The sequence below is a fragment of the Macaca mulatta genome, chromosome 18 (genome assembly GCF_049350105.2).
Source record: "Macaca mulatta isolate MMU2019108-1 chromosome 18, T2T-MMU8v2.0, whole genome shotgun sequence".
NCBI lineage: Eukaryota > Metazoa > Chordata > Mammalia > Primates > Cercopithecidae > Macaca > Macaca mulatta.
The window spans coordinates 1,842,992-1,870,467 of NC_133423.1; the positions used below are offsets into that span (position 1 = coordinate 1,842,992).

General features: G+C 38.7%; 1 protein-coding gene across 29 annotated transcripts in view; it reads right to left on the bottom strand.

The window, feature by feature from the left end:
- Positions 1–27,476, bottom strand: part of ATP9B (ATPase phospholipid transporting 9B (putative)) — a 295,624-nt gene that overhangs the window by 245,525 nt on the left and 22,623 nt on the right. For 16 of the 29 annotated variants that reach the window (XR_013408181.1, XM_077974848.1, XM_028837950.2 and 13 more), the window contains exons 2-4: positions 26,236–26,409; positions 13,263–13,413; positions 10,417–10,530 (exon numbers count right to left, since the gene is read on the bottom strand). Coding sequence is in view for 8 of the 29 variants with exons in the window: in XM_028837950.2 (XP_028693783.1) it covers positions 10,417–10,530; positions 13,263–13,413; positions 26,236–26,409 (439 nt within the window). In the remaining 21 variants the exon portion in view is untranslated. The remainder of the gene's footprint in view (positions 1–10,416; positions 10,531–13,262; positions 13,414–26,235; positions 26,410–27,476) is intronic. The other 13 variants (XM_077974850.1, XM_077974843.1, XM_077974838.1 and 10 more) reach the window with 1 other exon arrangement.

Genomic DNA, 27,476 nt, shown 5'->3' on the forward strand with positions numbered 1-27,476 from the left:
AACAATTATAGTGCTTTCATCTCACTTTTAAGCAAAAATCTGACTATTACTAATATGATGCTATCTAGAAAAAAATTTTATATCCTCATAATTTATTGTGAAGCCCATTATACGACTAATATAAAGCTAATGCCCATCATTTTTAAAGGCTGCATATATATTTTCTGACATGTTACAGAAATATTCTTCAAGTCAATCTCTATTATTAATGATGACCTTGCTTCAGTCAAAACGGTAAATAATGGAACACTGGATGTATGTCCACTGAAAGCAAAATAATCTATTTTATTTCAGTTTTTTGTTTTCTGTATAACCAATAGGCCAAATTAAGTGTGCTGCTGGAGAATGTTTCTTATATTTACTGAAATGGTATTTTTCTCATGTGTCCTATTTGAAAACCCCTTCAACAGTCATGACTTAAACATGGATTCTTCCAGTCTCTTTCCCATTCAAAATCAACCTGACAGCCTGTCTCTCTCACTCCTTTTCAGCCCCTCTGCCATCTCTCTTCAGCCACACTGTGTGCTCTCCCCCTAATCATGAGCCTCCCTTGGCCCTACAACCATCTCTCCCTGAGCACATCGAGCCCTTAGTCTGCACTCTGCACCATCGGAAACCTTTTCACATCCAGTTTACTTCTCCACTTGCCACAATTTCCTTCTACCACCACTTGACTAAAACTACTCTCAAGTAAGGTGGACCATCTCAAGAAACTTCCCATTCCTCTGTGCATTACAATTGTTCACCAGGCCCTCTTTCTAATTCCCCATCCCTTGGCTTCCTGGACAGCACATTCTCCTGGTGCCATGTACCCCTCTTTATCCAGTCACCCCAAAGCTGGCCTCAGTCCACTGATGGCCCAATTCTCTACCCATCCCACTGCCATCGTCCATAAGCAATACTATGGCTCCTTCCTCCAACTGCTAACTGTGCTTCCTTCTACACCTCTCTCCAGCCTGACTGCATTCTGTGTGGCACCCCAGCCAGACCCAGGCTTTCCCCAGCTATCCCACTGAAATACAGTGCTCTCCCCAAGTCCCCAACCGTACGAATAGACAGATCTCTAGCCTTGTCCCCCACTCAATACTGCCGTATCCTTCAACACTAGGGAACTATGAGTAGTCTCCTGAAACACCATGACGTCTTTCTGATCTTTGCCAGTGTATTCCCAGGGGTTATTGGAAGCATTGTTTTGAGAAGTATCCTAAAGCCACTCTTGGACTCAAGGAAAAAGCAGCCATGAACAAATTGTGATGTGCCCCACTTGCAAAAAAGGCAGGCATGGCACGGCATGTGCCATGTATTTGCCCTGGTCTCCACTGAAGACAACGGCTGATGAGCAGAGTAAGACCTCACTTAGGTCCTTTAGCACACACTGTATTCTTTTTTTAGATAATAGTTTTATCGACATATAATTCACATGCCATAAAATTAACACTATAAAAGTATACAATTCGTTTTTTAGTACCTTCACAGAGTTGTACAACCATCACTGTCATCTAATTTTAGAAGATTTCCATCACCCCAAAAAGAAGCAACATACCCATTGGAAGTCACCTCCCACTCCCTCCCACTCCTAGGCCCTGGCAATGACTCATCTCCTTTCTGTCTCTATGGGTTTTCCTATTCTGGGTGACAACATGGTAATTCTGCGCGTAGTATTTTGAGGAACTGCCAAACTGTTCCTCAAAGTGGCTCCACCACTTTACATTCCCGCCAGCAACTAATGAGGGTACCAACGTCTCCACATCCTCACCAACACTCGTTACTGTCTGCCCTTTGTATTGTAGCTATCCTACTAGGTGTGAAGTAGTATCTCTGGTTTTAACTGGCATTCCTCTACTGACTAATGATGGTGAACAACTTTTCACATGCTTATTGGCCATTTGTATATCTTCTTTGGGTAAATGTCTATTCAGACCCTTTACCTACTTCTTTCCAAGGTTTAATTGTTGAATTATAGGAGTTACTATTTTGGTGCCCTAGTTGAAAATCAATGTGTCATAAATGTCAAGGTTGATTTCTGGATTCTCAATTACATTGATCTATGCACCTATCTTTATGTCAGTACCATACTGTCTTGATCACGCAGTTTGTAGTAAGTTTGGGAATGGGAAAGTGTGAGTCCTCCAACTTTGATCTATTGTTTTCTATGATGTATTAACTACTCTGAGTCCCTTGTATTTTCATATGGATTTTAGGCTCAATCTGCCAATTTATCAAAAAAAAATTTTTTTAAATAAAAAAAAAGCCAGCTAGGATTCTGTTAAGCATTGGATTAAATTTGTAGGTCAATTTGAAGAGTGCTGCCATCTTAACAATATTAAGTCCTTCAACTAATGAACGACTTTCCACTTATTCAGACCTTTCATTTTTTTCAAAATTCTTTCATAGTTTTCAGTATGTAATTTTATGCTTTAAGTTTATTCCTATTATTTTCTTTTTGATGAAATTATAAATGGAATTGTTATCCTAATTTCATTTTGGGATGGTCATTGCTAGAAATACAAGTGACTTTTGTATGTTCATCTTGTATCCTGCAACCCTGCTAATTCATTTTGTTTAGTTACAATATTTCCGTGTGTAGATTCCCTAGGTTTTCCTATAAACAAGATCAAGCCATCTGTGACTAGAGAGAGACTTTCTTCTTTCTTTCCATCTAGACGCCTTTTACTTCATTTTCTTCTAACTGCCCTATTTACCTTCAATACAACGTTGAATAGAACTGGTGGGAGCAAACACCCTTGTTCCTAAGCTTAAGGGGAACACATTCAGTCTTTTATGACTAAGAGTGATGCCAGCTGTGTAAAGTACAAAATTTTAAGAATAGAAGAAATTTTTGTATTATAATAAATGTCTCCATAATAGAGTGAAGAATATACAATAGGGAATGATGGCTAGTTTCTTCAAAGCTGATAACAAGTCATGACAAAGCAGCAATGAAATAAAAGTAGTCATCAAAAAGCCTATTAGTTAGAGACAAAGAAGAACTTGAATATAAATTCATCGTTTTATTGAACTAGAGTTAGCAACAGAAAAACAAAGAAAATGAATATGAAAAGCAAAAGCAGCAGACATCCCCAAAAAAGTTCGAAGAAAGTTGGTGTTATCAAAAGCCTTAAAATTTGCACATATTTAACCAAGCGGTTTTACTTCTAGAAACTTATCCTAAAGGAAAAATTCTAGGATCACAGCATGAATATGAAAAATTAGAAATAACCTGAATGTCCACAAGTAAGAAATTCATAGCACAGAGTCATATGAGGAAATGCTCTATTTCCTTGATTCAACGATGTCACTGGTTTTAAGATACATCAGTATTATTTTCGTAGTAGTCTTGGGTAGGAAGACAACAGCATTGTAAATATATACATTTTATAAGCCACAGCTCAATTTTAATAACATAAAAAACATGCATCTTTGAATCCAGGAAATATACTTGTCTGTGGCTATTCCCACGTAAGAGAAGATTTACTGCTACAGACTCATGTTCATGATGCAGAGGTAACTTCTTAAAGTTCTGTTTGTGACTCACTGAGACAGAGAATGAAAGTGATTAGCAAGCACATTTTATTTATATAGTATAGACAATATTTTAAAGGAGTGTTTTTTAATCAGGTAAGCATATCATAATCACCTGAAAGACTTTTGGAACACAAATTTGCTCCAACCCTATCTGAAACGTGTACTTTTACCTCTAATTTCCAGGGAAGAGATCTCAGACACATATGTTAAACTCTCCAGGTGACTCTAATTTTCACCCCTTTAAACTTATGGCTTAAAGACAGCAAAAGTTAACCAAATTCATTAAGTAATCATAAACCACAAAAATGTGCTAGTTCCTAAGAACTCGAGGAAGTCAGTGAAATTAAGCTCCTACTTCAAATGAAGTAGTATTAAAGAAGACAGAACAAAGAGGGTTAGGTCCCAAGTCCTGAAAACAGGAGTTAAACACTGTTAAGAGGAAACAGGATCCTGGTCACGGGCAAGGACTATGAGAGTGTCCAAGCTGCCTTACGACACATTTCCAAATCTGTTTCTCTGAATAAGTAACACAAGTGTAGGATTCTCAACATCCAAAAGATGTCACCACCACCACGTCCATCTCCAGCATATCTATCCTGAGGAAATGCCCAATGGCCAGCCTAGGAACATAAAAGAGACTAAAGGAAAGGGAAGTTAAGGCCACCATTTCCTTCTGCCACTGGAGTCTACAATAAATGAGCCTCTACCGTAAGAGTTTAGATCTGAGTTCTTAAATGGATCATTACAGATTGGTGGTTTATGGAGGACTGGAGTAAGCAAGTCTTACTGTAGGAGCACTTAGGTCTTCCCACTACCTCGGTACCAACCAGGTCAGAGGTTGATGCTATAACACTGCTCCCTAGAAAAATCAAAACTGGAAGCAGAAGGGCCATATAAACTATTGACATCCTGGAAACAGCAGTATTTGTGCACGAGTGTGTCAGACAGACTGGACAACATGGACTTCTTCTCACATGGCTTGTCCACAGCCTTTCTCCTATTTCTCCAGATAACCCAAGAACCACGTGGAGTGAGTCCAAAACAATACACATTTTTGTAAAAGGAGAAAAAGTTAGATGGGTACATTACAGGTTTGCCTTTGACGGCTTATCATGTGCCATACACTTTTCCAAGTATCCTAAATGAGTTACCCCTTTTAAATGGCGCAAAAGTCTTACAAAGTATGTATCTTTACCTCTAATTTACAGATAAGCAAATTGAGACACAAAGGGGGTAAGTAACCTTACCAAGGCCACACAGATCACTAACAATGGTTGTCTCTGCATGATTCCAAGCAATTGCATTTTGTTTTCCTTTTCTTACTTTGCCCACACCTCTAATGCAGAGACATGCACATGAAAAAAGAGTGGATGGAAGGAAGGATTTTTAAATAAGACTGAAAAATCAAAGTCCTCATAGACTGATTTCTCGCCTACAGCCTATCTGGTTGCCACTTATCTATTAACAAAGTAGCAGAAGACATTTTATATAGAAGATACAATGTTAAAAATTGTTAGAGCCAGAGCTATCTTTATCTAAAGATCTTCTGCATAGACAGATCTATTCTACCTCATTCATTTTGATAGAAGTATGACATTCTGTTTTGTTACTCTGATTACACAAGCTTTGCTTTAAAGAATTGTTCTGAAAGCTGAATATGAAAGGTAATCTTCATCCAGACATGATAATGTAATGAAATCAACTTATTTTCAATTTACACTTCTACTATATGGGAAAATATAACATAAATTAGTTCAGACCTAGAGCTAATAAATAATATTACCAAAAGTAACTTAAAAAGAAATATTAATTAAGCTATCACTGTTTTCAAAAACATCTCAATTTTAGTTAGAGAACAGAGGGAGTAAGTTTGAAGTAACTTGTTTTATTTAAAATTAGTGAACAACAGAAATAGAATTTTACAACCGACAACTGTAAAATGGTTTTATGCCTCAGTGGTAGGATTTTGGCTAGAAGAAATCTGGAAATGTTAACTAGTATCTTTTCCTTGAGAAAGTTATAGAACCTTAGAGAACGAGAAAAAATTGAAAAGAAGTCAATGTATATAAAAAGATCACATAGTGTTACAGGCACTGGACACAACGGGGTTAATATAAACTGGTACAGAAAATGCAAGAACTCAAGGGCTTACGAGGAATTCTTGTGGAAGAACATTTTCTTCAGTTAAAAAGAGACATCTATATGTATTTTCAAATTTGCATTATTTTAAATAGTTTCCTTTAAAGAGATTTCTTTAGATTTAGTGTATGTTTAATTATTCCTTAACTTTGTCTAATTTTTCAAACTGTCTTGATTTTCAACATTTTTAAAAGCTTTTTAAAAGAATCAATATGCCCTAGTAAGCTTGCTTCTCGGATTTGAAGGTAAGCCTAAGGTGCACATCAACTTTTTAAGAGATTTGCTCAATCAAAGGTTAAGATGCATATAAACAGTGAAAGCATACTATTCATCATTTGTTATCTGAAAGGTAGCATCAATTGTGGTTGCTGCCAAACCAAAGAACAAAAGAAAATGATTTAAAAAGTAGATCAATTCTCAGATCTAACAATATGATATTCAGGACACGAGAGAATTCATCTAGGTGTATCAGAAGGCAACGTCAAGCATCATTCAAATGGAAAAAGTGGCTTTTCACTTCTCTAAAAACTTAAAACGCAAATGTAGTGGAATAACAACATCTTTTACATGAATATTGAAGTAGTTGCTTATTGAAGTACTTATCCAAAAATAATTAAAGCTAATATATGTCAAAAAATGATAAAGTACTTCAAAATAACAGGATGAAAATTCAAGTTAAAGGACTAAAAATTGCAGCTAGAACTGGAAATGAACGAGCATATGAAAAGAAAAAACAAAGAAATGTTTTCTTGTCTTGATAAACAGATGTGTGTGTGCTTGTGTGCACACTTCACTCAAGTATGGCCAAGATCATCAATTTTGTGAACAAATCAAATAAAGTTCTTCATAAAGAACCATCTAAAGGACATTTTCTCTGGTTGAAAGCTAGTTAAATCACGGTAAGTTCAAAAGGCCGAAGCAAAATATACATAAATACATTTTCCTTTACTTTTTTAAGAAGAATTTGTGTTCTCAGACCATCATTGTTTAAGTTAAAACAGTTTTAACCCACAAGGCAATTTTTTGTTTTTTGAAGACAGGGTCTCACTCTGTCACCCAGGCCGCCGTGCAGTGGCGCAATTTTGGCTCACTACAACCTCTGCCTCCCAGGCTCAAGCAATTCTCCAACCTCAGCCTCCTGAGTAGCTGGGACTAAAGATATGCACCACCACACACAACTAATTTTTCTATTTTTTGGCAGAGATGGAATTTTACCATCTTACCCAGGTTGGTCTTGAACTCCTGAGCTCAAGATATCCTCCCGCCTTGGCCTCCCACAGTGCTGGGATTACAGGCATGAGCACCCAGCTGGGAAATGATATTTAAGCAGTAAATACAACTGTGAAAGCTATGAATAGAAAAAAAGGGGCTAGAAATAAATACATTAAAATCGTAAATATAATCGGCCGGGCGTGGTCGCTTACGCCTTACGCCTGTAATCCCAGCACTTTGGGAGGCCAAGGCAGGTGGATCACGAGGTCAGGAGATCGAGACCATCCTGGCTAACACAGTGAAACACCGTCTCTACTAAAAATACAAAAAATTAGTCGGGCATGGTGGCGGGCGCCTGTAGTCCCAGCTACTCGAGAGGCTGAGGCAGGAGAATGGCGTGAACCCAGGAGGCAGAGCTTGCAGTGGGAGAGCTTGCAGTGGGCACAGATGGCGCCAGCGCACTCCAGCCTGGGTGACAGAGCAAGACTCCGTCCAAAAAAAAAAAAAAGAGTATGTTGCAATAGGCCACACAGATTAAGATAACCTTTATAGGCCGGGCGCGGTGGCTCAAGCCTGTAATCCCAGCACTTTGGGAGGCCGAGACGGGCGGATCACGAGGTCAGGAGATCGAGACCATCCTGGCTAACGTGGTGAAACCCCATCTCTACTAAAAAAATACAAAAATCTAGCCGGGTGAGGTGGCAGGCGCCTGTAGTCCCAGTACTCGGGAGGCTGAGGCAGGAGAATGGTGTGAACCCGGGAGGCGGAGCTTGCAGTGAGCCGAGATCCGGCCACTGAACTCCAGCCTGGGTGACAGAGCAAGACTCCGTCTCAAAAAAAAAAAAAAAAAAAAAAGATAACCTTTATAAAAATTTTTAAAGCATACAAAAATAGTACTGCGTATTGTTTTAATGATAGATATAAACGTAGTAAAACTATTAACAGATACACAGGAATTATAATCTCACATTCAGAATTGGTTACTGCTAATGTGGTGGAAGGTGGAGAAAAGAAAGGAAAAATAGTTATCTATACCCCCTTCCACGGTTACCTAGCTTCAACAACAACTTTCAAAATTCTGTTGTATACACTTCAGTGTTTCTTCTGTGTGTGAATATATGTAATACATACACAAACACACGGCTTCCTTTTCCACCCAGGACGAAATCTGAGAGGATTGGAAAAGTTGACGCCAGGCCCTGTGACCTCCTTTCCAACTGCTTCTTCCCACCCACACCCTTCTTCTGGATGATCTCCTCACACCCTGGAGCATGCTAAAACAGTCCAAGACCTCTGCAGCTGCTCCTCTGCCTGCAACCCTCTTCCCTGTTTCATACCTGTCTGACTGTTTTACCAGTAAGATGTCATTCCAATGTCACCTCACAAGAGACGCCTTCCTTGACCATCCCATATAGAACACCCCCTTCATCCTCTACTCGTTTTTCCTGCTTCCCATTTTCTTCTTCATAGCCTGATGGTTGGCTACGTGGCATTAGGAGTATACTGCCTTCTCTCTCCCAGAATTTTAATTCTATTAGAACAGGCTTTGGTTTGTCTTGTTCACTGTTGTATCAACACTTCCTAGACTAGGGCTGGACATGAAGGAGCTCAATACTGACTGATCAAAAGAACTGTGGATTTCATTCTATACATATTTTGAGCCACCTTTTAAAACTTATTCTAATATGTAACTTTTATGTTACTAAACACTTCCTAATCACCATTTTTAAAGCTACACAGTATTCCAACAAGTACACAGGATATAGCAGAGTTTAAATAATCTATTGTTAGACATTTGATTTTTTAAAATATTTATAATGGACATTCTTTAGACTTTGATCAATCATCATTTCTTTAGGATAAATTCCTCAAGTAACAGGTCTTTAATATATATTATCAATGACCCTCCATAAAGGCAACACAGGTGTGCATGCACACTATGCACACCAACGGGGGAGCTCGCTGCATCTATACTAATGAGATGAGCACCACAGTGTTACAGTTTTACCCGTGCTCAGCTCCAACGTCTCTTTCAATCTTACTAATTTAATAAGCTAAAAAGTATTCATTTATCTAGTAATTTTGTGTTTATATTACATATAAAGTTACTCATTCCTCAAATCCACCCTACTATGAAGTCTATGTGAAAGAGAATTCAAAAAATGTCCCTCAGCATGGTTTTACTACAGGCAAACAGGAAAGCCTGACTGTGCCTGTCCAGGAAACAAGAATTCAATCTGTCTTCCAGTTCTCCTGCTTCATCTGGAGCCCTCTGGTTAGGGAGATGGAGCCTACCCAAGCCAGGACAGATCCCTCAGGAGCTGACAGCTCGGCTCTCCATGTGGAAGGCCACAACTCACGTGGACCCCGAGGACTGCACTCTTCTTTCACTGAAGGAACCCTTTCACTCTCTGCATTTCCTACCTAGATTCCTCGGGTCATCTGCCCAAAAGGGAGCAAATCCAAGAAAGGAAGTAGAGGCCAGGCGCGGTGGCTCATGCCTGTAATTCCAGCACTTTGGGAGGCTGAGGTAGGTGGATCATTTGAGGTGAGGAGTTTGAGACCAGCCTAGCCAACATGGTGAAATGCCATCTCTACTAAGAACACAAGAATAGCCAGGTGTAGTGGTACACGCCTGTAATTCTAGCTACTCAGGAGGCTGAGGTAGGAGAACTGTGTGAGTCCAGGAGGCAGAGGTTGCAGTGAGCCGAGATTGTGCCACTACACTCCAGCCTGGGCAACAGGGTAAGACTCTAGCTCCAAAAGAATAAAAATAAAGGAAGTAGTACATTTTTCCATGAAAGGAGGAAAGATGATGTACATCTTGTCTGTACAAGCTAAAAGTCAATGAAAACTATCAGCCAATAGCTTAAGACTATCAAGACAGCATATGTTTGAAATGGAAACATTCACTGACAAGCATCATTGCATCATTCGCCTTTTGAAAAACTTTATGCACTGAGATGTCAACCAGACATCGTATGTACTGCACTTGGATATTTCAGAATGCTCACCATGGTCAGGGTGTGAAGAGAGTAACAGAACAGACCCACAGCCCCATTCCCAACAGCTGCATCACACAGGAGGGAGCTGCTGATGACCTGCACCCTTAACACAGGTGCAGAATGACCAAGGAAAACCCCTCTGCCGCCACTCTACAGGCAGCGTGCTACCACCACGCTTCCCATGGTTCTCAGAGGGACTGAGTCACTCAGCAAAATCTTTTACCCCTCTGCCGCCACTCTACAGGCAGCGTGCTACCACCACGCTTCCCATGGTTCTCAGAGGGACTGAGTCACTCAGCAAAATCGTTTACCCCTCTGCCGCCACTCTACAGGCAGCGCGCCACCACCACGCTTCCCATGGTTCTCAGAGGGACTGAGTCACTCAGCAAAATCTTTTACAAGAAGTTCAGTGATGCACTGCAACAACATCATGTTTGTAAAATCTGGTCAACTTAACTTTTAACCATCTCAACTCTTAAAACTATATTCTAAATATTTCATAATTTAACTTAATTTTTAAAGTCTTTTCTTTTACCAGAGGAGCCCAGTAGGTGTAGAGATAGCCTATTTTCAATGCTGGCACAAACTGTGAGCAGGATATTACCAGAAAATAGAGATTCAAGAAAAACTTGAATTGTTCATACAAAACCTAAAAAGGAAAAGAGAAAATTAACAAAATTCCTACAAGGAAAAAATTTAATACCTAAATTAAACAGTTAAAATCAGCACAACATATAACCACATTTCCATCAGTGAGAATATGTTCTGATTCAAAGTAAATGTATTAATTTTCACATTGGCTTTCTAATAGCTATATTACAAAGAAAGGTAAGGTTACTCCCAAAATATATTTTAAATAAACTGAAAATAAGACAATTAGGACGTTCAATTATGTTTAAAAATGTCACCTAAAAGTTTTTTTATTTTTCTTATATGAGATTTTCCAGTTTTCCATACTCATTTAGTAAGTTTTTACATGAACATCAAAAAAAGATAGCAAAACCTTCCCAATGTTAGTAAGCCAGTAAATATACAGGTGTATCTTGATAATGACTCAGAAAATCTTACAATGGAAAAGACATATTAATCTTATATTTATGAAGTAGTAAAAAACAAATAAATAGCCACTTTTTTTTTTTAACACGACATCCAGGTGGCTTTACAAAGACTGAGTGAACAAGCCAAATGTGAACAGGCTGACTTCACGAGATAGACTGCCTTAATCTCCTGTGGGTATTTACTTCCCTCAAAACATTAAAAAAGACAAAATATAAGAAGTTGTAACTGCAGACCAATTTTCAAGAAGACAACTACTCACCTACTCTTATGGTCTTTGGGTTGTTAATTCTTAATATTTTCAAATATAAAAGAAATTTCACCATTCAATAAAATATTAGGAATGTCAATACTGCAAGGTTTTGGTTTTGGTTTTTACTTCAAATCATTATCTTTAGGGACGAAAACCCAAGATCTAATATATGAATAGATCTCAATTTACAAATGCCTCTAATTATTAGATTTACACTGAAAATCAAAATGGAACAAAACTTATGTTTACAGATGAGAATAATTCAAACAGCACACCACAATTCAAATCAAACTTGCAAACCTGCAATTTACAAATCGCAATCTCTTTGGATGCCATTTCTATGCCACTTGGAAGGTATGAAAATTTCACCAAGCAGGGCAATGGGTTAAGTGCTCATTGCTGACCTACAGAGTCTGCAACTTGTTTTCAGAAAATGAGGTTATCTGCATCATCATACAGCGATGTGTGGGACTCAAAATCAGTTACACTGACAATGCATTTATGTTCATAATCACGTTCAACCTGCTGTCTAAGAATGTTTTGAATTATTTCATAAATTAATCTCAGCAGGAAATAAAGTGCTTTTTCCTTAGTGATTTCTTTAAAATCTCAGTTAGCATAAATTATATCTATTAGCAATTTAGAAATTGCCATTCGTGGTAAAAATGACATAGAATTCCTACTGTGTAATTACCAAATGTTTCTAAAATACTACATTTTAGATGAAAAGACTAATTTCAGAGACAATCTAAGATAAAAAACTCATATACATGGTAATCATCATACAGTCACATCCACAGGTATTTTCAGCATGCAGCCAATCTGGGCAGGCTGTGTGGACTTACACTGATCAAAGTTAAGCTGCACTGCTGGCTTTAAACGACTGTAATCAATACTCTACTGTCTACTGACTGAACCTGCTGACCTTTAGGAAAACGTACACTGCTTAGCCAATCTCTGAGATCTGTGAGTATTTAATAATTTAAACCTAAGCAGAAAACAGTGGCTTCATTCAATAAAGATGTGAATATTTATCTGCCTATAAGACAGTTTACATTTTATTATCCTGACAAAAGATCAGTCTTTTAATTATGAAGCCATTAGTTTTGTGGGTTTTAATAAAGAAGTACATTAGATACCAAGTATTTGCCAATCACTAGGTGGATGGGGATGAGGTGGGGGTGGGGGTAAAATCAATGCCCAATACAATGTCAGCGTGATTATTTAAATTAAATATACAAGACAAAGCCGCCCACATTCCATGTAATCAAGAGCTTTTCTTGCAAATAAAAGACCTAAAACATGCCAAAAACTTTGGTATAGAAATATAATCAATACCAGCTTCCTTTTCCTTTAGAAAGATAGATAAATCTATTAAAATAAGGAATGACATACAAAAAACAAAAAGTATTCAACTATTCCAATTGTATGTGAACTGTTTTATAATTTAAGCCAGTAATATCACTAGCAACAAAAAAGTAATAAAATATTTAAACTACAGTATTTAAAATTAACATAATACCCAATTAAACATAACTAATGATATAACAATATAACAAGGTCTGAGATTTATAATGTGAAGTAGCAAAGACATCTATATATAAATATGCACATTACAGATACTTTGTTACTGTATCATTTCAATATAAAAAATGTTTCATTTTCTTCGTGAAATCTCTTGGCAGGGCTTAAACATTACATTTACTTTTTTCTCCAAACTAGTTCCCAGCCAAACAAAATGTATAACTTGTTTTCTGATCATTTTATTTACCTTTACTTCATTATGTCTATACTGTATTTCTAAAATAATATAAATATTGTTTATCAAGAACTGAAGGCAATAATCAAACTGTACATTTTCCTGAGCTGTACTCTATGATGTAGCCATTAAAAATACACATGAATTATTTAACAATTATTGGGAACACAGATGGTTCAAAAGCAAAAGGACACTGATTTGGATGTGACACAACTCAATACCTAAGTCAGAGTCTCAACAGGCTCCGTCCTACAGCAAAGGAAGCCAGCAATGTCTGACACACAACCCATCTCCAAGAATGCAATAGTCTTACCCCAGGTATAAAGGTAAACACATTGTATTTTTGATTTTTTATAGAATTCCTGGGATGTTTTTCTTCACACTTTTCAGGACATCCAAGCCATACTGTGCGAGCTTTCAGTTCTTTCTTTCTTTGACAAATATTTACCAGCCAATCACAGCAACTGTATGAAACAAAAGATACATATTGTGTACTTTTTTTTTTTGCTTTTTAAAAAAGTTCAAACTAATTGTACACATTTAGAGCCAATACTGATTATTTCTGTATTTATCAGACACTAATAGCACACCTAATGCTAATCTGTGGGGTTTTTCTTATAACAGGTTGGTTACACAAATTTAAATTTGACATAAAAATACAAAGGCAAATAAATATACAATGGCTTCTAGAACCCCAGGGGAATTATCTTTCTGTTTAGACACTCTTACTGGCAAAATAAAACCATTAATATTCTGAAGCGGTCAATGCTCTGTATGTTGAGAAAAGGCATAGCTATAGGTTACCCACTGGTAATTCCCAACATACCATTCAATGATAAAAGTCCTTAGATTTCAATTAATCCAGGATGTGACTCATTCTCTGAAGTAATAACCACTTTTTCCACTCTTAAAAAATGACTTTTCCAGTAGTATTAACTAATGCAATATTAAGACTTACAGCTCAGGCCAGGCATGGTGGCTCACATCTGTAATCCCAGCACTTTGGGAGGCCAAAGCAGGCAGATCACCTGAGGTCAGGAGTTCGAGACCAGCCTGGCCAACATGGTAAAACTCTGTCTCTACTAAAAATAAAAAAATTAGCCAGCTGTGGTGGCAGGCACCTGTAATCCCAGCTACTCAGGAGGCTGAGAAAGGAGAATAGCTTGAATCTGGGAGGCAGAGGTTGCAGTGAGCCAAGACAATGCCACTGCACTTCAGCCTGGGCAAGCCTCCATCTTAAAAAAAAGATTTACAGCTCAATCCAATATTTAAAGAGAATACAAATGTTTCCTGTGATATTCTAATGATAAAAGCTTGACTGTATTTCCACATAGCTCTCTTCATCTATGCAGTAAATATTTTAATTTTAAATTTACCCTGTTCCAATAGTGTCTGGGTTTCAGGAGCACTCTTCCCCTTCTTGGTCATCTAAACCATTATTTGGGGGTGGAGAGTATAGAGTTTCTAGTAAAGTAACTTTTCTTAAAATACTTCAGAAAATGACGAAAAGGTATCAAATTCATCTCTTTTAAGCACAAAACAATCATGAACTTAAACTTCAGTATTAACATCTTGGTTTAATTCAGATTTTCAAAATGTAGAGAAAGACTAAGAATGGCTTATTAAAGGAAGTTGTTAAATCTCACCTTCTAATTATATTCAAGGCTAGAATAGAAAGCCTGCTGTATAAATCAAATATTCTTCATTTCTGTGACAAAGGAAGCTTAAAAGTTAACAAAAAATTTTGCATAAAAATGACAGCATATGGCTGATTATAAAATGAGGCTGACACATCAGAGCTCCATCGCAGAACTGCTGTCTCCCACGCTGGAGTGCCACATCCTTACTACAATCGTAATGCTCTCATGCTTTAGAAATCACTTTACAAATACTGAAAACTTACAGGTTTCAGTATTTGAATTTATCAATTTGAATATATGAAGTAAACTTCATAAATCTCCCATAGTAGCATACCTTATGAGGCCGCATGTGTGTGTGTCTCAACTGAAGTTGGTACTATCCCTATGAATATTCATCTAATTCTCAGCTATGCTGGGAAGACCTTCACATTGAAAGGTCAGAGGTTGGTTTTTCGGAGGCTGCCCATCCCTAACAGGGACTGTTCCAGCATGAGAAGGACTGCCAAGCACTGCTCCCTTAAGCAGCACTCTCTCACGGGGCTGATGCTCTGCCATGGGGATAGCCAAGGAAGCCAGCTCCCCCCACCCTTATTCTAGAACTTCCACCGCAGCACACAAAGACTGAGCTGTGCAAGAATGGAATATCTTAGCACTGCCATCATCACTTTTGAAACAATAAACCCAAACACCTCCAAACTGAAAGCATACTTTCAAGTCCACAACAGTTATAAATCAGGGTGGTATTAAAGTGATTTAAGATTATCAAAACAAGTATGTTCACCATTACTATTTCTTGGTAAGGTAGGAAAGGAAATGGTCAAGTAGATTTCAGTAAAATGATGATGATATTTGATCTGTTTATGCTTGAATGAAAGAAAAATTAAATAAGGCTTCAAATAAAAAAGAGTAAGCTTTCAATGACTATTTCTCTCACCTTACCTGTTGCTTGTACTGTCCAGTTCGAACGCTCTCACATGCCTCCTTCCCTCCAGCACCCCCACTGTGGTGCCACGCAGACTGCGACTGCTCTGTGCTCTCCTCCACTCTGAGTCGCCTTCCCCTCATAGGGGAAGGAGGGGCTCATGGGCACTCCTTCCCCAATTCCTCCCACCAACAGCAGCTATAAATCATCACTCTTTTACCTGGTGACAGCACACACTCCCAGTGCCAGGAAAATCCTAGTTATGTTACCTAAGAATTACCATCTCAGACACCTGCAACTACACTAGACTGATGCCGGACTCCCACACTACATAGTTGAGAAAACTGGAAGTCCCACAGGCAAGTGACTTCTCTAAGACTAAACCACTAGTTAACGGCAGAGTTGAAACGAGAGCCTGGATCTCAACCCCCTACCACATCAGTACCATGTCCATTCACTGAGCTGACAACAGGCAGAGGCCAGCTCTCATTCAAGTTCATGCACCACCTTTCCTCAGCCCAGGCATGGCACCACAGCCATTCAAGAGATGATGAAAAAAAAAAAAATGAATCACTTGTGAGCAGGCAACAAAACACAATGGAAAAACATGGACTTTAAAGTCATGTTTTTGGAAACAATCACCAGCAAGTGACCCTACGGAAGCTCCTTGGTCTGAGTCTTTGTTCGCTCATCTGCAAAGCACTGACGAAAGTGGACTTAATACATTATGAAAGCGCAGCACAATGCCGCCCACAGAGGAAGCCCCCAAGGCCTCAGTCTTCACTCTCCTGCTTCCCAACATCCCACTCAAAAGGTCACCCTCCTCACAATAGTAACTTGGGCACAGAGAGTAGCCAGGCCTGGACTGTCCAAATGAGCATCCATTGGCTCCATGTGGCAACCTGCATTTCAATTAATTAAAATTAAATAAAACTTATAATCCAGTTCCCTCAGTCACATTAGCCACATCTCAAGAGCTCAGTGGGCACCCGGGCTAGTGGCTACCATAGTAGACATCACAGATGGAGAATATTCCATTACTGCAGTGAGTTCTACTGGACAGCACTGGCATCAACAGAGCACACTGCAAGCTGGGTCACAGGTGCAAGACAGGCTTCAAATGAACACATTCTCTTCAGCATTTCAAATAGAGCAAAATTCTTCAAGAATGGAATCAGATATGAATTTTTGCTCTACGACACATAATTATCTACTCTGACGTTCTAGTATACAAGTCAGACAAATTCAAAATGAAAAATCAAATATTTACATCTAAGTATTTGAAAAGATACATATAAAATTTAGAAAATATAAACTTTATAGCATTATCTGATATTAACATGTTCTTCCAGACAAAAGATACTATTAATGCAAGACCACTGTCTGCAAAACATGAGCATTGTAAACAACAGCAGCAACAGAAACCTCAACGCCAACATCACTGTCAGCAACGACATGAACTAATGCCTCACTGACATCACTCTTCTTTAGAAACTCTAAATTACATGCCCGCTGCTAAAAACATATATATTCAACATTTTACTCGGTTTTTCCTCTATAATCCTGTACCAGTAAATCTAAGATGCCTAGACTTTGATGATACAATTACATTATTCATATCACTGTGCTACTAACACCTGTTAACATGTAAAAATGTTATTACTAATAATTTTATTGTGTACAGACAGAATAAAGTAGTGGTTAAGACGCCACTATCAAATCATGTGTTACTACACAAAACTGAACGAATACACTCGCAACAGGCGTGAGGTGTGAAAGGCCTGCAGGTGTGCCAGAACTGCCCTTGGATCACGCAGCCAGAAACCACTACGTGGGGGAGTCAGGCGACTTCCACGCTAGGAGTAAAGGGCATGAGTCACAAGGATACAGAAACACTGTAACGAAAACGGTAAGTTTAAGCCTCACTGAGTAGTAGAGCTAAAAAGGGAAAATGAAATATGGGGAATTTTTTGAGGACAAAAATGTGAGGAAGGCATACTGGTAAATATTGCAAAACAAGAGACAGCAGCAAGCAGAAGTCCTTCGGAGACAGCAACTGGGAGCTTTCCTCAATAGCATTTCTATGTATGCAAAATAATTTCTAAATTATTGATTATTCAGAAACATTTTCCCCTCTGTATTTAAATTGCCTTACACCATCAAGTCCAGCTGAAACTAAATCCAGTGGTGTACAAGTTATACTTTTTTTCTTAAAATGTTTTAGGATTAGCAGCTTTTCATAAAATGCCTCTATAACCAAATCACAACATTAAACAAAGCATTTTAACACATCAAGAGCCTATCTTCTAAAATTTTAACTAGTCACAATTAAATAATTCCCATAGTTTTTGCCTCCTTTCTCTCCACCCCCCAAAAATTAGACAATTATTATATCCAATTTAAAAGCAACACAATGCTAATGTCTTCTTAAAAGATGACATGCTTCTGTGCCCCCAACGTCTGCCAATTAGCTGAGGACGTTAGAACTAGGAATGATCCCAGCATTTGATACCTCCCCTCCCTTCTTATGGAAATGCCATTCACTGGCTCCACTTTCCTAAGGACAAAGTGATTTTTGATAACGGGTGAAATGTAAATCTCGTGAGAAAGACATTAACCCAGACCAGAGAACTATCAATGTGCCTCACAGCAGCTTACAGAAAGGTGTATTCACCCGCGGGAAAAAGATTCCGAGTTGTGAAAGACAGAAATCAGAACAATTTTTCCAAGTGTCCAAGTTGGGGTTTTTGTCAAATAAAAATGAGAAAGCAGGTCTCAAGCCATGAAGAAATTAAAGCCTACTCGCTCAGTCTTTTAATAATCATTTTAAAATGATCCTTACTACTTACAGGATCTACAAATAGAAACACACTGAAATATTTACAACTCATTAATATGAGTTACAATCTACCTGTATTGCAATATTCCAAACATTTTCCTCCTGCAGTTAAACTAATTGTATAAATTAGAATACAAATTAGAATAAATCTTCTATTCTTTGAGCCACCAAATAATAATGTTAGTAACAATGAATTTTATAATGCCTGGTTATTTGGGAAATTACAAAGTAGCAAACACTGACAACTGAAAATTGATAAGAAATAAATAAACAAGACTAATCTACTTGCTAAATGTATAGTTTGATTCTCTATGGTGCAGGGTTTAATTTCCATAACCATTTCTCAGTGTAGTAGATATCTTTTGAACAAGAAGAGCATGACAATACCTCAGGTTGCCTCTCATCCCATATGGCAGTAGGACATTCCTTAGCACCACACAGACTGATTACAAGCTGCCAAGATGGCTCAGCTAGCTTTTTCCACATGATCCCAATTTATTAAGATAAAGACTTTCAGCCTGGGTAACACAGAAAGATCCTGCCTCTATAAAAATAAAGTATCCAGGTGTGGTGGCACATGATTACAGTCCCAGCTACTTGGGAGGCTGTGCTGAAAAAACTGCTTGAGCCCTGGAGGTCAAGACTGCTGTGAGCCATAATGGCACCACTGCACTCCAGCCCGGGTGACAGAGCGAGATCCTGTCTCAAAAAGAAAAAAATAAAAAATAAAAGATAAAGACTTTATAGACAAATCTAAGATATTTTACTAAGCTGTTTTAACTCCCCCAAACACGGATGTTTTTGCTGCTACCATCTACATTTTCAAATATATTCTTAATATTTTCCTTAAGAAAAGGAGTATATTACAAGTAAAACCTAAAATTTGGCTGTTATGTTCCATCTGGTAAAAACAAAATCATGTGAAAAACCAGAAAAATTCAATAATGTATTTAACACTATGATGAGACTGAGAACATTCTGAAGTTCACAATTCTTGTTAACTACCTGACTAGTACAGTACTGGTATGGTACTGTTACTAATACGGCCAAATAAGTACCACTTCCAAAACACACAGGGTCTGTTAAGAGTCCCCACCATGACCACCACACTGTCCATGTCCCCAGCACTGCACCCATCAGTGCCCAGTTCCCATTTCCTCTATGAACGTCCCGCAGTCTCCCCCAGTACCCAGTGATTTTCCACACACACTAAAAACCACCTAACAGCCTGGACACAGATTCCCAACCTTCTCAACCCAATGATCTCCACGGTGATGTCCCTCTAGGATGGGGAGACCAGGCATTTACCACAGAGCTATTCCACTTCAAAGACGGCAAATCAGGATCTTATTCGGGCCACACCTCCATGTCCTAGCAATTTTTCCAGTTCAGAAAGCAAAAAGGAAGGGCTTTAGGTCACCAGGTTGGGACCTGGTTCATTTCTGGGCTGGCCCTTACCTGTCACAAAAGGGACTCTTTCAGTTCTTGGCTGTAAACAGTGGTGAGAACACCCACCTTCTTTAAGAAGGGAACATATGGACCACAGAAGAAAAGCACTTAGCCTTTCCCCACACAAATTCAGAACACTTGCTTCTCAGCCACTCCCACAGCCAGTAAATTGGTAGCAGTCAACCCTCTGCGCCTACAAACTCATCAATTCCCATCGTCGTGGGGACCTACCTCACCACAACTCCCCACACCACACTTCCTCAGTTCTGTCATCACCCAGGCTCTTCCCCGATGGATACATCACCGTAAATTTATGCCTAGTTCAATACAAATTATTATTGATTTTCTTTTGCTGATTATTTATGATCTCTACCAAAGCATGACCAAATTTTCCCATTTTTTTCAGCCCTCGTCTGAATCCTAATCATATCCTTACTCAATTGACCTGACGTTACCAATTAAGAATAAAAGTCACAGTCACCACCACTATTTCATTCTTCCTCCCCTAGTTTTCCTCCTGCCAAAAAGGATGGACATTATTCTTCCTTTCCAATACATCCTCTTTCCAAAGGTGTCACCTCCTTATTCTTCACAGAGCTACACCACATGTCTCCCAACCTTTTCAAGAACATCATCCTTTTGTGTGGCTTCCACTATCACCACGATGATAAGGACTCTGCAGCTTACATCTCCAAAGCCTGCTTCTGGGTCTGACAAAACTACGCATTGGACCACTTCTCCTGCCAATGCTTTGGTTTGTTTCTTAATACAAGATAGTTTAAAAAAAAAAAAAAAAAGTTATCTGGTTTAGTTAGGTAGGATCTTTAAAAAACCCACAGTCCATATCTGCTTAATGCTGCAATACTGCCAGCTCCTGCCTGGGAAAGAACAAGATGACGGAGCCGCTTCTCATCGCCACTGCACAATGCTGTACGTTCTAGCCAGCTCCACGAGGCAAGGCACACAGACCATAAAGGAAGAAGTAATACCACTGCTATTTGCAGATGGCACGACTGTCTTTATAGATTACAAGAAATCTACAAAACCACTCTTACCACCAGTGAGTTCAGCAAGGTTATAGGATAAAGGATCAAACATACAAAATCAACTGTATTTCTATACACTAGCAATGAAAACGTGGAATCAAAAATTTTAAATACCAAACCATTTACAATCACTACAAAAAAATACTTAGGAGTAAATCTAATATTTGCATGCTGAAAACTACAAAACGCTGGTGAAAGAGATCAAATTATCTCCAAATAAAATGGAGCAAAAGGAACCATGTTCGTGATCTAGAAGACTCGACATAGGAAACATGTCAATTCCCCCCCCAAACTAATATAATACATAGGTTCAACACAAGTCCTAACAAAATCCTAGTAAGGATTTTGTAGATACGAACAAGATTATTCTAAAATTTATAGGGGAAGGCAAAGGAACTAGAATAACTTAAAGATTTCTGAAAAAGAAGAAGAAGAAGAATCAGCCTACCCACGTTAAGACTTTCCATAAAGCCACAGTACAGCACACTGTGTGGTACTGGCAGGAACTGACACACTGATGAGATGGAGAAGAGAACAGAACCAAGGTCATAGAGAGCCCCGCTCATGTACAATCAAGTGGTATTAGAACATCTTGATACACACTGGCTAAAAAATGAACTTCAATCTAAATCTCTCACCTTACCAAAAAAATTTTTTTTAAATATTCAGACATAAAGCTATAATACACATACAAGAAAATCTTCAACAGAGAGTTTTGTGAAATTCTTACTATGATACCAAAAGCACAATTCACAAAAGTAACAAAAGCAATAAATCAGACCTCACCAAAATTAAAAACACTGGATCCACCGAAATCTCTCTGAATCTCAACGGATGGAAAGACAAGATACAGACTGGCAACATGGTGAAACCCTGTCTCTACTAAAATACCCACACAAAAAAACTTATCCAGGCATGGTGGTGGGCACCTGTAGTCCCAGCTACTCGAGAGGCTGAGGCAGGAGAATGGACCCAAGAGGCGGAAGTTACAGTGAGCAAGATACTGCCACTTCACTCCAACCTGGGCAACAGAGCGAGACTCTGTCTTTAAAAAAAAGAAAATATGTCCAACTACCTATCTGACAGAGGACCCATAGTTAGAATATGTAAAGAACTCTCCAAATTCAACAAGAAAAAAAAAAATCAAACACCACAACTAGAAATTAAAGATGGAAAAACATTTACTTAATAGAGTACACAAATGGCAAAAAGATGTCCAACCTCACTAGCATTAGGAAAATGGAAATGAAAAACACAATCAACCATCACTCCACATCTACTAGAACAGCTACAATCAAAAGCAGTGACAACACCCAATGTTGGCACAGACGAAAATAAACTGGATCTCTCAAATACTGCTAGTGCAAATGTAAAATGGTATAGCCACTATGGGAAATAGTTTGGCAGTTTCTTAAAAAGCTAAATATACAGCCGGGCCCAATGGCTCAGACCTGCATTCGCAACACTTTGGGAGGCCAAGATGGGAGGATCACGAGGTCAGGAGATCGAGACCATCCTGGTTAACACGGTGAAACCCCGTCTCTACCAAAAATACAAAAAATTAGCCGGGTGTGGTGGCGGGCGCCTGTAGTCTCAGGCACTCAGGAGGCTGAGGCAGGAGAATGGCGTGAACCCAGGAGGCAGAGCTTGCAGTGAGCCAAGACTGCGCCACTGCACTCCAGCCTGGGCGACAGAGCGAGGCTCTGTCTCCAAAAAAAAAAAAAGCTAAGTATACACCTACCATACAACCCAGCAGTGAAGTTTCTGGACATTTATTCCAGAGAAATGAAAACTTATGCCCACACACACACAAACGTACACAATTGTTCATGGCAGCCTTATTTCTAACATCCAAAAAATTGAAACAACCTATACAACAGCTTGGATGGCTCTCACAGCATTATGTTGAATGAAATAGGCCAACCTCAAAAAAACAAATCACATAATACAGATATCACTACAATATGGAAAAAAATAGAAAAATTTTTTAAGTATCACATATTGAGTAATTTCAGTTATGTAACATTCTTGATATTAAAACGAGATGGAGAATCGATGAGAGGTTTCCAAGGCCAGGGGTCAGAGGGACGGGAGTGGCTGTGGCACAGGAAGCTCCCTGTGGGGCTGGAATGGTTCTGCATCTTGGCTGCGGTGGTGATTACACAGATCAACACCTGATGAAATCACAGAGAACCACGCACACACACACACACACACGCACACACACACACTGTGCCAAGGTAAGTGTCCTGGTTTCATATTATAGTTATATAAGATGTAACCACTGGGGTAAAATGGGTGAAAAATACAAGAAACTTGATATGGTTTGGCTGTGTCCCCACCCAAATCTCATCTTGACTTTAACTCCCACAATTCCCATGTGTTGTGGGAGGAACCCGGTGGGAGGTGATCGAGTTATGGGGAAGGGTCTTTCCTGGGCTGTTCTCGTAATAGTGAATGAGTCTCACGAGATCTGATGATTTTAAAAATGGGTTTTTCTACACAAGCTCTCTTTGCCTGCTGCCATCCACATAAGATGTGACTTGTTCCTCCTTGTCTTCCACCATGATTGTGAGGCCTCCCCAGCCATGTGGAACTTTGAGTCCAACGGAACCTCTTTCTTTTGTAAATTGCCCAGTCTCCAGTATGTCTTTATTAGCAGTGTGAAAATGAACTAATACAAGACCCGTCTATACCATTTTTGCAATTCCTGTAACTCTCTAATTATTTCCAAATTCAAAATTTAAAAAAAAAATTATTTTTAAAGTAAAATAATGACAATATATGCCATGCAAACATTAATCAAAGAAAGCTGATATAGTTTTATTGAAATTAGACAAGTCTTCACAAAGCATTTTTAAAGATAAAAGAGGGCATTTAAAGACAATAAAAGGTCAAGTGAATAGGTTAATAATCCTAAACGTGCATCATCTAATAACACACTCCAAAATTAACCAAAAGAAATAGACACATCCACAATGATGTTTAGAAACTCATGAAGTCTCTCAGTAACTGACAAACAAGCAAACCATGAACAGCAACAGATTTGAACTAGACAACCAACAACTATGACTTCACTGACATACAGAGCAGTGCACTTAACAACTGAAAAATACAAATTATTTTTAAATACACAAAGAAAATTTGCTACAAGTTGTCTAATGATGAACCATAAAGCGAGTCTCAACACATTACAAAGACTGTAATTTTTATTTTATTTTATTTTATTTTTTGAGACAAAGTCTCGCTCTGTTGCCAGGCTGGAGTGCAGTGGCATGATCTCCGCTCACTGCAACCTCTGCCTCCTGGGTTCAAGTGATTCTCCTGTGCCTCAGCCTCCCGAGTAGCTGGGATTACAGGTGCACGCCACCATGCCCAGCTAATTTTTGTACTTTTAGTAGAGACAGGGTTTCACTATGTTGGTCAGAATGGTCTCAATCTCTTGACCTCGTGATCTGCCTGCCTCAGTCTCCCAAAGTGCTGGGATTACAGGCGTGAGCCACCGCACCTGGCCCGTTTTTTTAAATTATAAGTAAATGGCCTCATGATATTCAGATACAAATCAATTACAAAAAGATAACTGCAAAAAACAGGTCAGGCATGGTGACTCATGCCTGTAACCCTGGCACTTTGGGAGGCTGAGGTGGACCACTTGAGCTCAGGAGTTCAAGACCAGCCCGGGTAACATAGCAAGACCTGGTCTCTATTTAAAATGATAATAATTATAATAAGTTAACTAGAAAAAATCTCTAACTTTGGAAATTAAGCAACATAGTTCTAAATTAAACATGGATTTAGAGTAGAAATGACAATGGAAATTAGAAAATATTTGGGCCTGGGTACGGTGGCTCACACCTATAATCCCAACAATAAGGGAGACCGAGCCAGATCTAGTAGATGGGATTACAGGCACTCACCATCTCATCCAGCTAATTTTTGTATTTTCAGTAGAAATGGGGTTTTGCCATGTTGTCCAGGCTGGTCTCGAACTCCTGAGCTCAAAGTGATCCGCCCGCCTTAGCCTCCCTTAGTGCTGGGATTACAGGCATGAGCCACCACACCCGGCCTCCAGGTTTTAACCATTAAAACTTCTCATAAGACAATTAATTTGGCTCTCCTTTCTTTTCATATTAGCACTGTTTGGCTTTGATTAATGTACTAATAATCTGCATGATATCATTTAAGGAATATCTCCTTGAGTTTTTATATTAATAAACACCCTGAGAAGGCCAACCACAGCATCACTTAGACAGGATTCCACAGAGGGTGCTTAATCTGAGTTTAACTGCGAGGAAACACAAAACAGAATGTGAAACATTCTGTATAATAACTGATCTTCATTCTTCAAAATGTCAATGGAATGAAAGATAAACACTAAACTACTACTCCAGATTAAAAGACACTAAAAAAGCATGCCACCTAAATGTGACATGTGATCATACCCAGTACTAGAGAAAATAAGGCTACAAAGGACATTACTGGGATGATAGACAACATTGAAATATAAATTTAAAGTAGATACAAAGCATTGTATCAATATTAAATTTCCTGAATTTGATAACTGCACTAAGGTTACATAAGAAAATACCTATTTCTTAGAAAATACACACTGAAGAATTAAGAAGAGGAATGAAGTAATCAACCTAGTCTGAAATGACTCAGAAAAATAAGAAGATGTGAAAATAATAATAAATGTAGCAAAATACGGGAAAAACACAGGTGAATGTGAGTAAAAGATACACAGGAGGAATATAGGGCCATACCTAACTTTTGGGAAGAAAAAGAAATACCATTTATAAATGTTGATAGAGCAACCAGGATTAATTCTATCATGCATTAGCTATAAAGTCACAAATTTTCTCCAGCTTTTTTTTTTTTTTTTTGAGACAGTCTCACTCCATTGCCCAGGATGGAATACTGGGGCTCGATCTCAGCTCACTGTAACCTCCACCTCCCAGGTTCAAGTGATTCTCCTGCCTCAGCCTCCCTAGTAGATGGGATTACAGGCACTCACCATCTCACCCGGCTAATTTTTGTATTTTTAGTAGAAATGGGGTTTCGCCATGTTGTCCAGGCTGGTCTCGAACTCCTGAGCTCAAAGTGATCCGCCCGCCTTAGCCTCCCTTAGTGCTGGGATTACAGGCATGAGCCACCACACCCGGCCTCCAGGTTTTAATCATTAAAACTTCTCATAAGATAATTAATTTGGCTCTCCTTTCTTTTCATATTAGTACTGTTTGGCTTTGATTAATGTACTAATAATCTGCATGATATCATTTAAGAAATATCTCCTTAAGTTTTTATATTAATATAGCTAATAAGTATATTAGAAGCTAAGCTTATAAGTAAGCTTAGCGTATAAGGAAATTAGGTAGCAACGGATAACAAACCTGGTACAGAGGAACTTCCAGCCATCACAGACAAACCACTCCAGTCCTCTTTTCCTTTGCATTATCCTGGCCCGTGGTAAGGTATGGTAATCACTTTCCTCATTCTCAAAGCCTTCTTCAGACATCATTAGTGGCATTTCATCCAAATGTGCAGACTCATCCTCCAGCTGGTACCTAGTTAGAGTAAAAACAGATAGCTGAGACAGGCCAAGCAGGCTTCTTTACAGTGTGTTTCATATAGGGACAGTATTTCCTCAAATTAGGCTGTCTTCAGCTGAGGTAACGCATTATAAATAAGACTGCAGAGGCTGCTTTCTTTTGCAAAGGAATGTTGGCTAAGGTAAAAAAGCTGCCCAGCGAGGCCTGTGCTAGCTGTTAACTGTGCTGTGAGCGTACTCCTGGAGGCATCTGTGGTGCGGATGGCCAGGCTGACAGCACAACTGATGCTGCTCAACAGCTCCTCACTGCACTTGATCCAGTCAGAAAACACCACTCTTCTGAAACATGACTATAGCAAAGAATGTTCACTCCAAGCAACATCTAAACACTCTATGTTACACAACTTTACATCATCAGCCAACATTCTAGAAGTGACTTTCAACAATATGTAGCTATCTGTATCTGAAAAGTATCAACATCATCCTTTGGTTTGCTGACAGACTTGATAATCTTTGGGGAATGATGCTATGTCCCATTTATTCTGTTATTCTCTTCACTAAAACGTGCTATTCAATGAAAAACTCTCAACAACCAGCATACCTTTTAAAGCTCAACAATCTTCTTGATTCCAAGAAACAGGCGGCCTATCATCAAAACTGTTCCTTTTATCCCTCCTCAATCACAAACATAATTTATCTTTAAAAAATAAAAACTTACCTTTTTGAGAACAATTTGTCAGAAACGATAATGGTGATTCAACAAGTGCTATCTTACTGAATTCTGCATCAAGTATTTGTGGAGGCATTGTCACAATGTGAAAAATACGAGAGCAGACTTGTGGGTTCCTCTCTGGGATAAAGGCAGTCACTTATATTGAAATCTTTTTTCACATTCTCTAAATTCCACATAGAAGACAGCTAAAACTAACCAAAACCCACCACTAAAACATAAATAAGGGACAGAGATAGTACCATCCTTAATTGACACATAAGGAGAAAAGTAAGTATTCTAAACCAACAAAGCCAGGTCCAGAGTCCAGTCTGGATCACAGCCAGGCAGCTCAGGGGCAAAACAGGACTGGG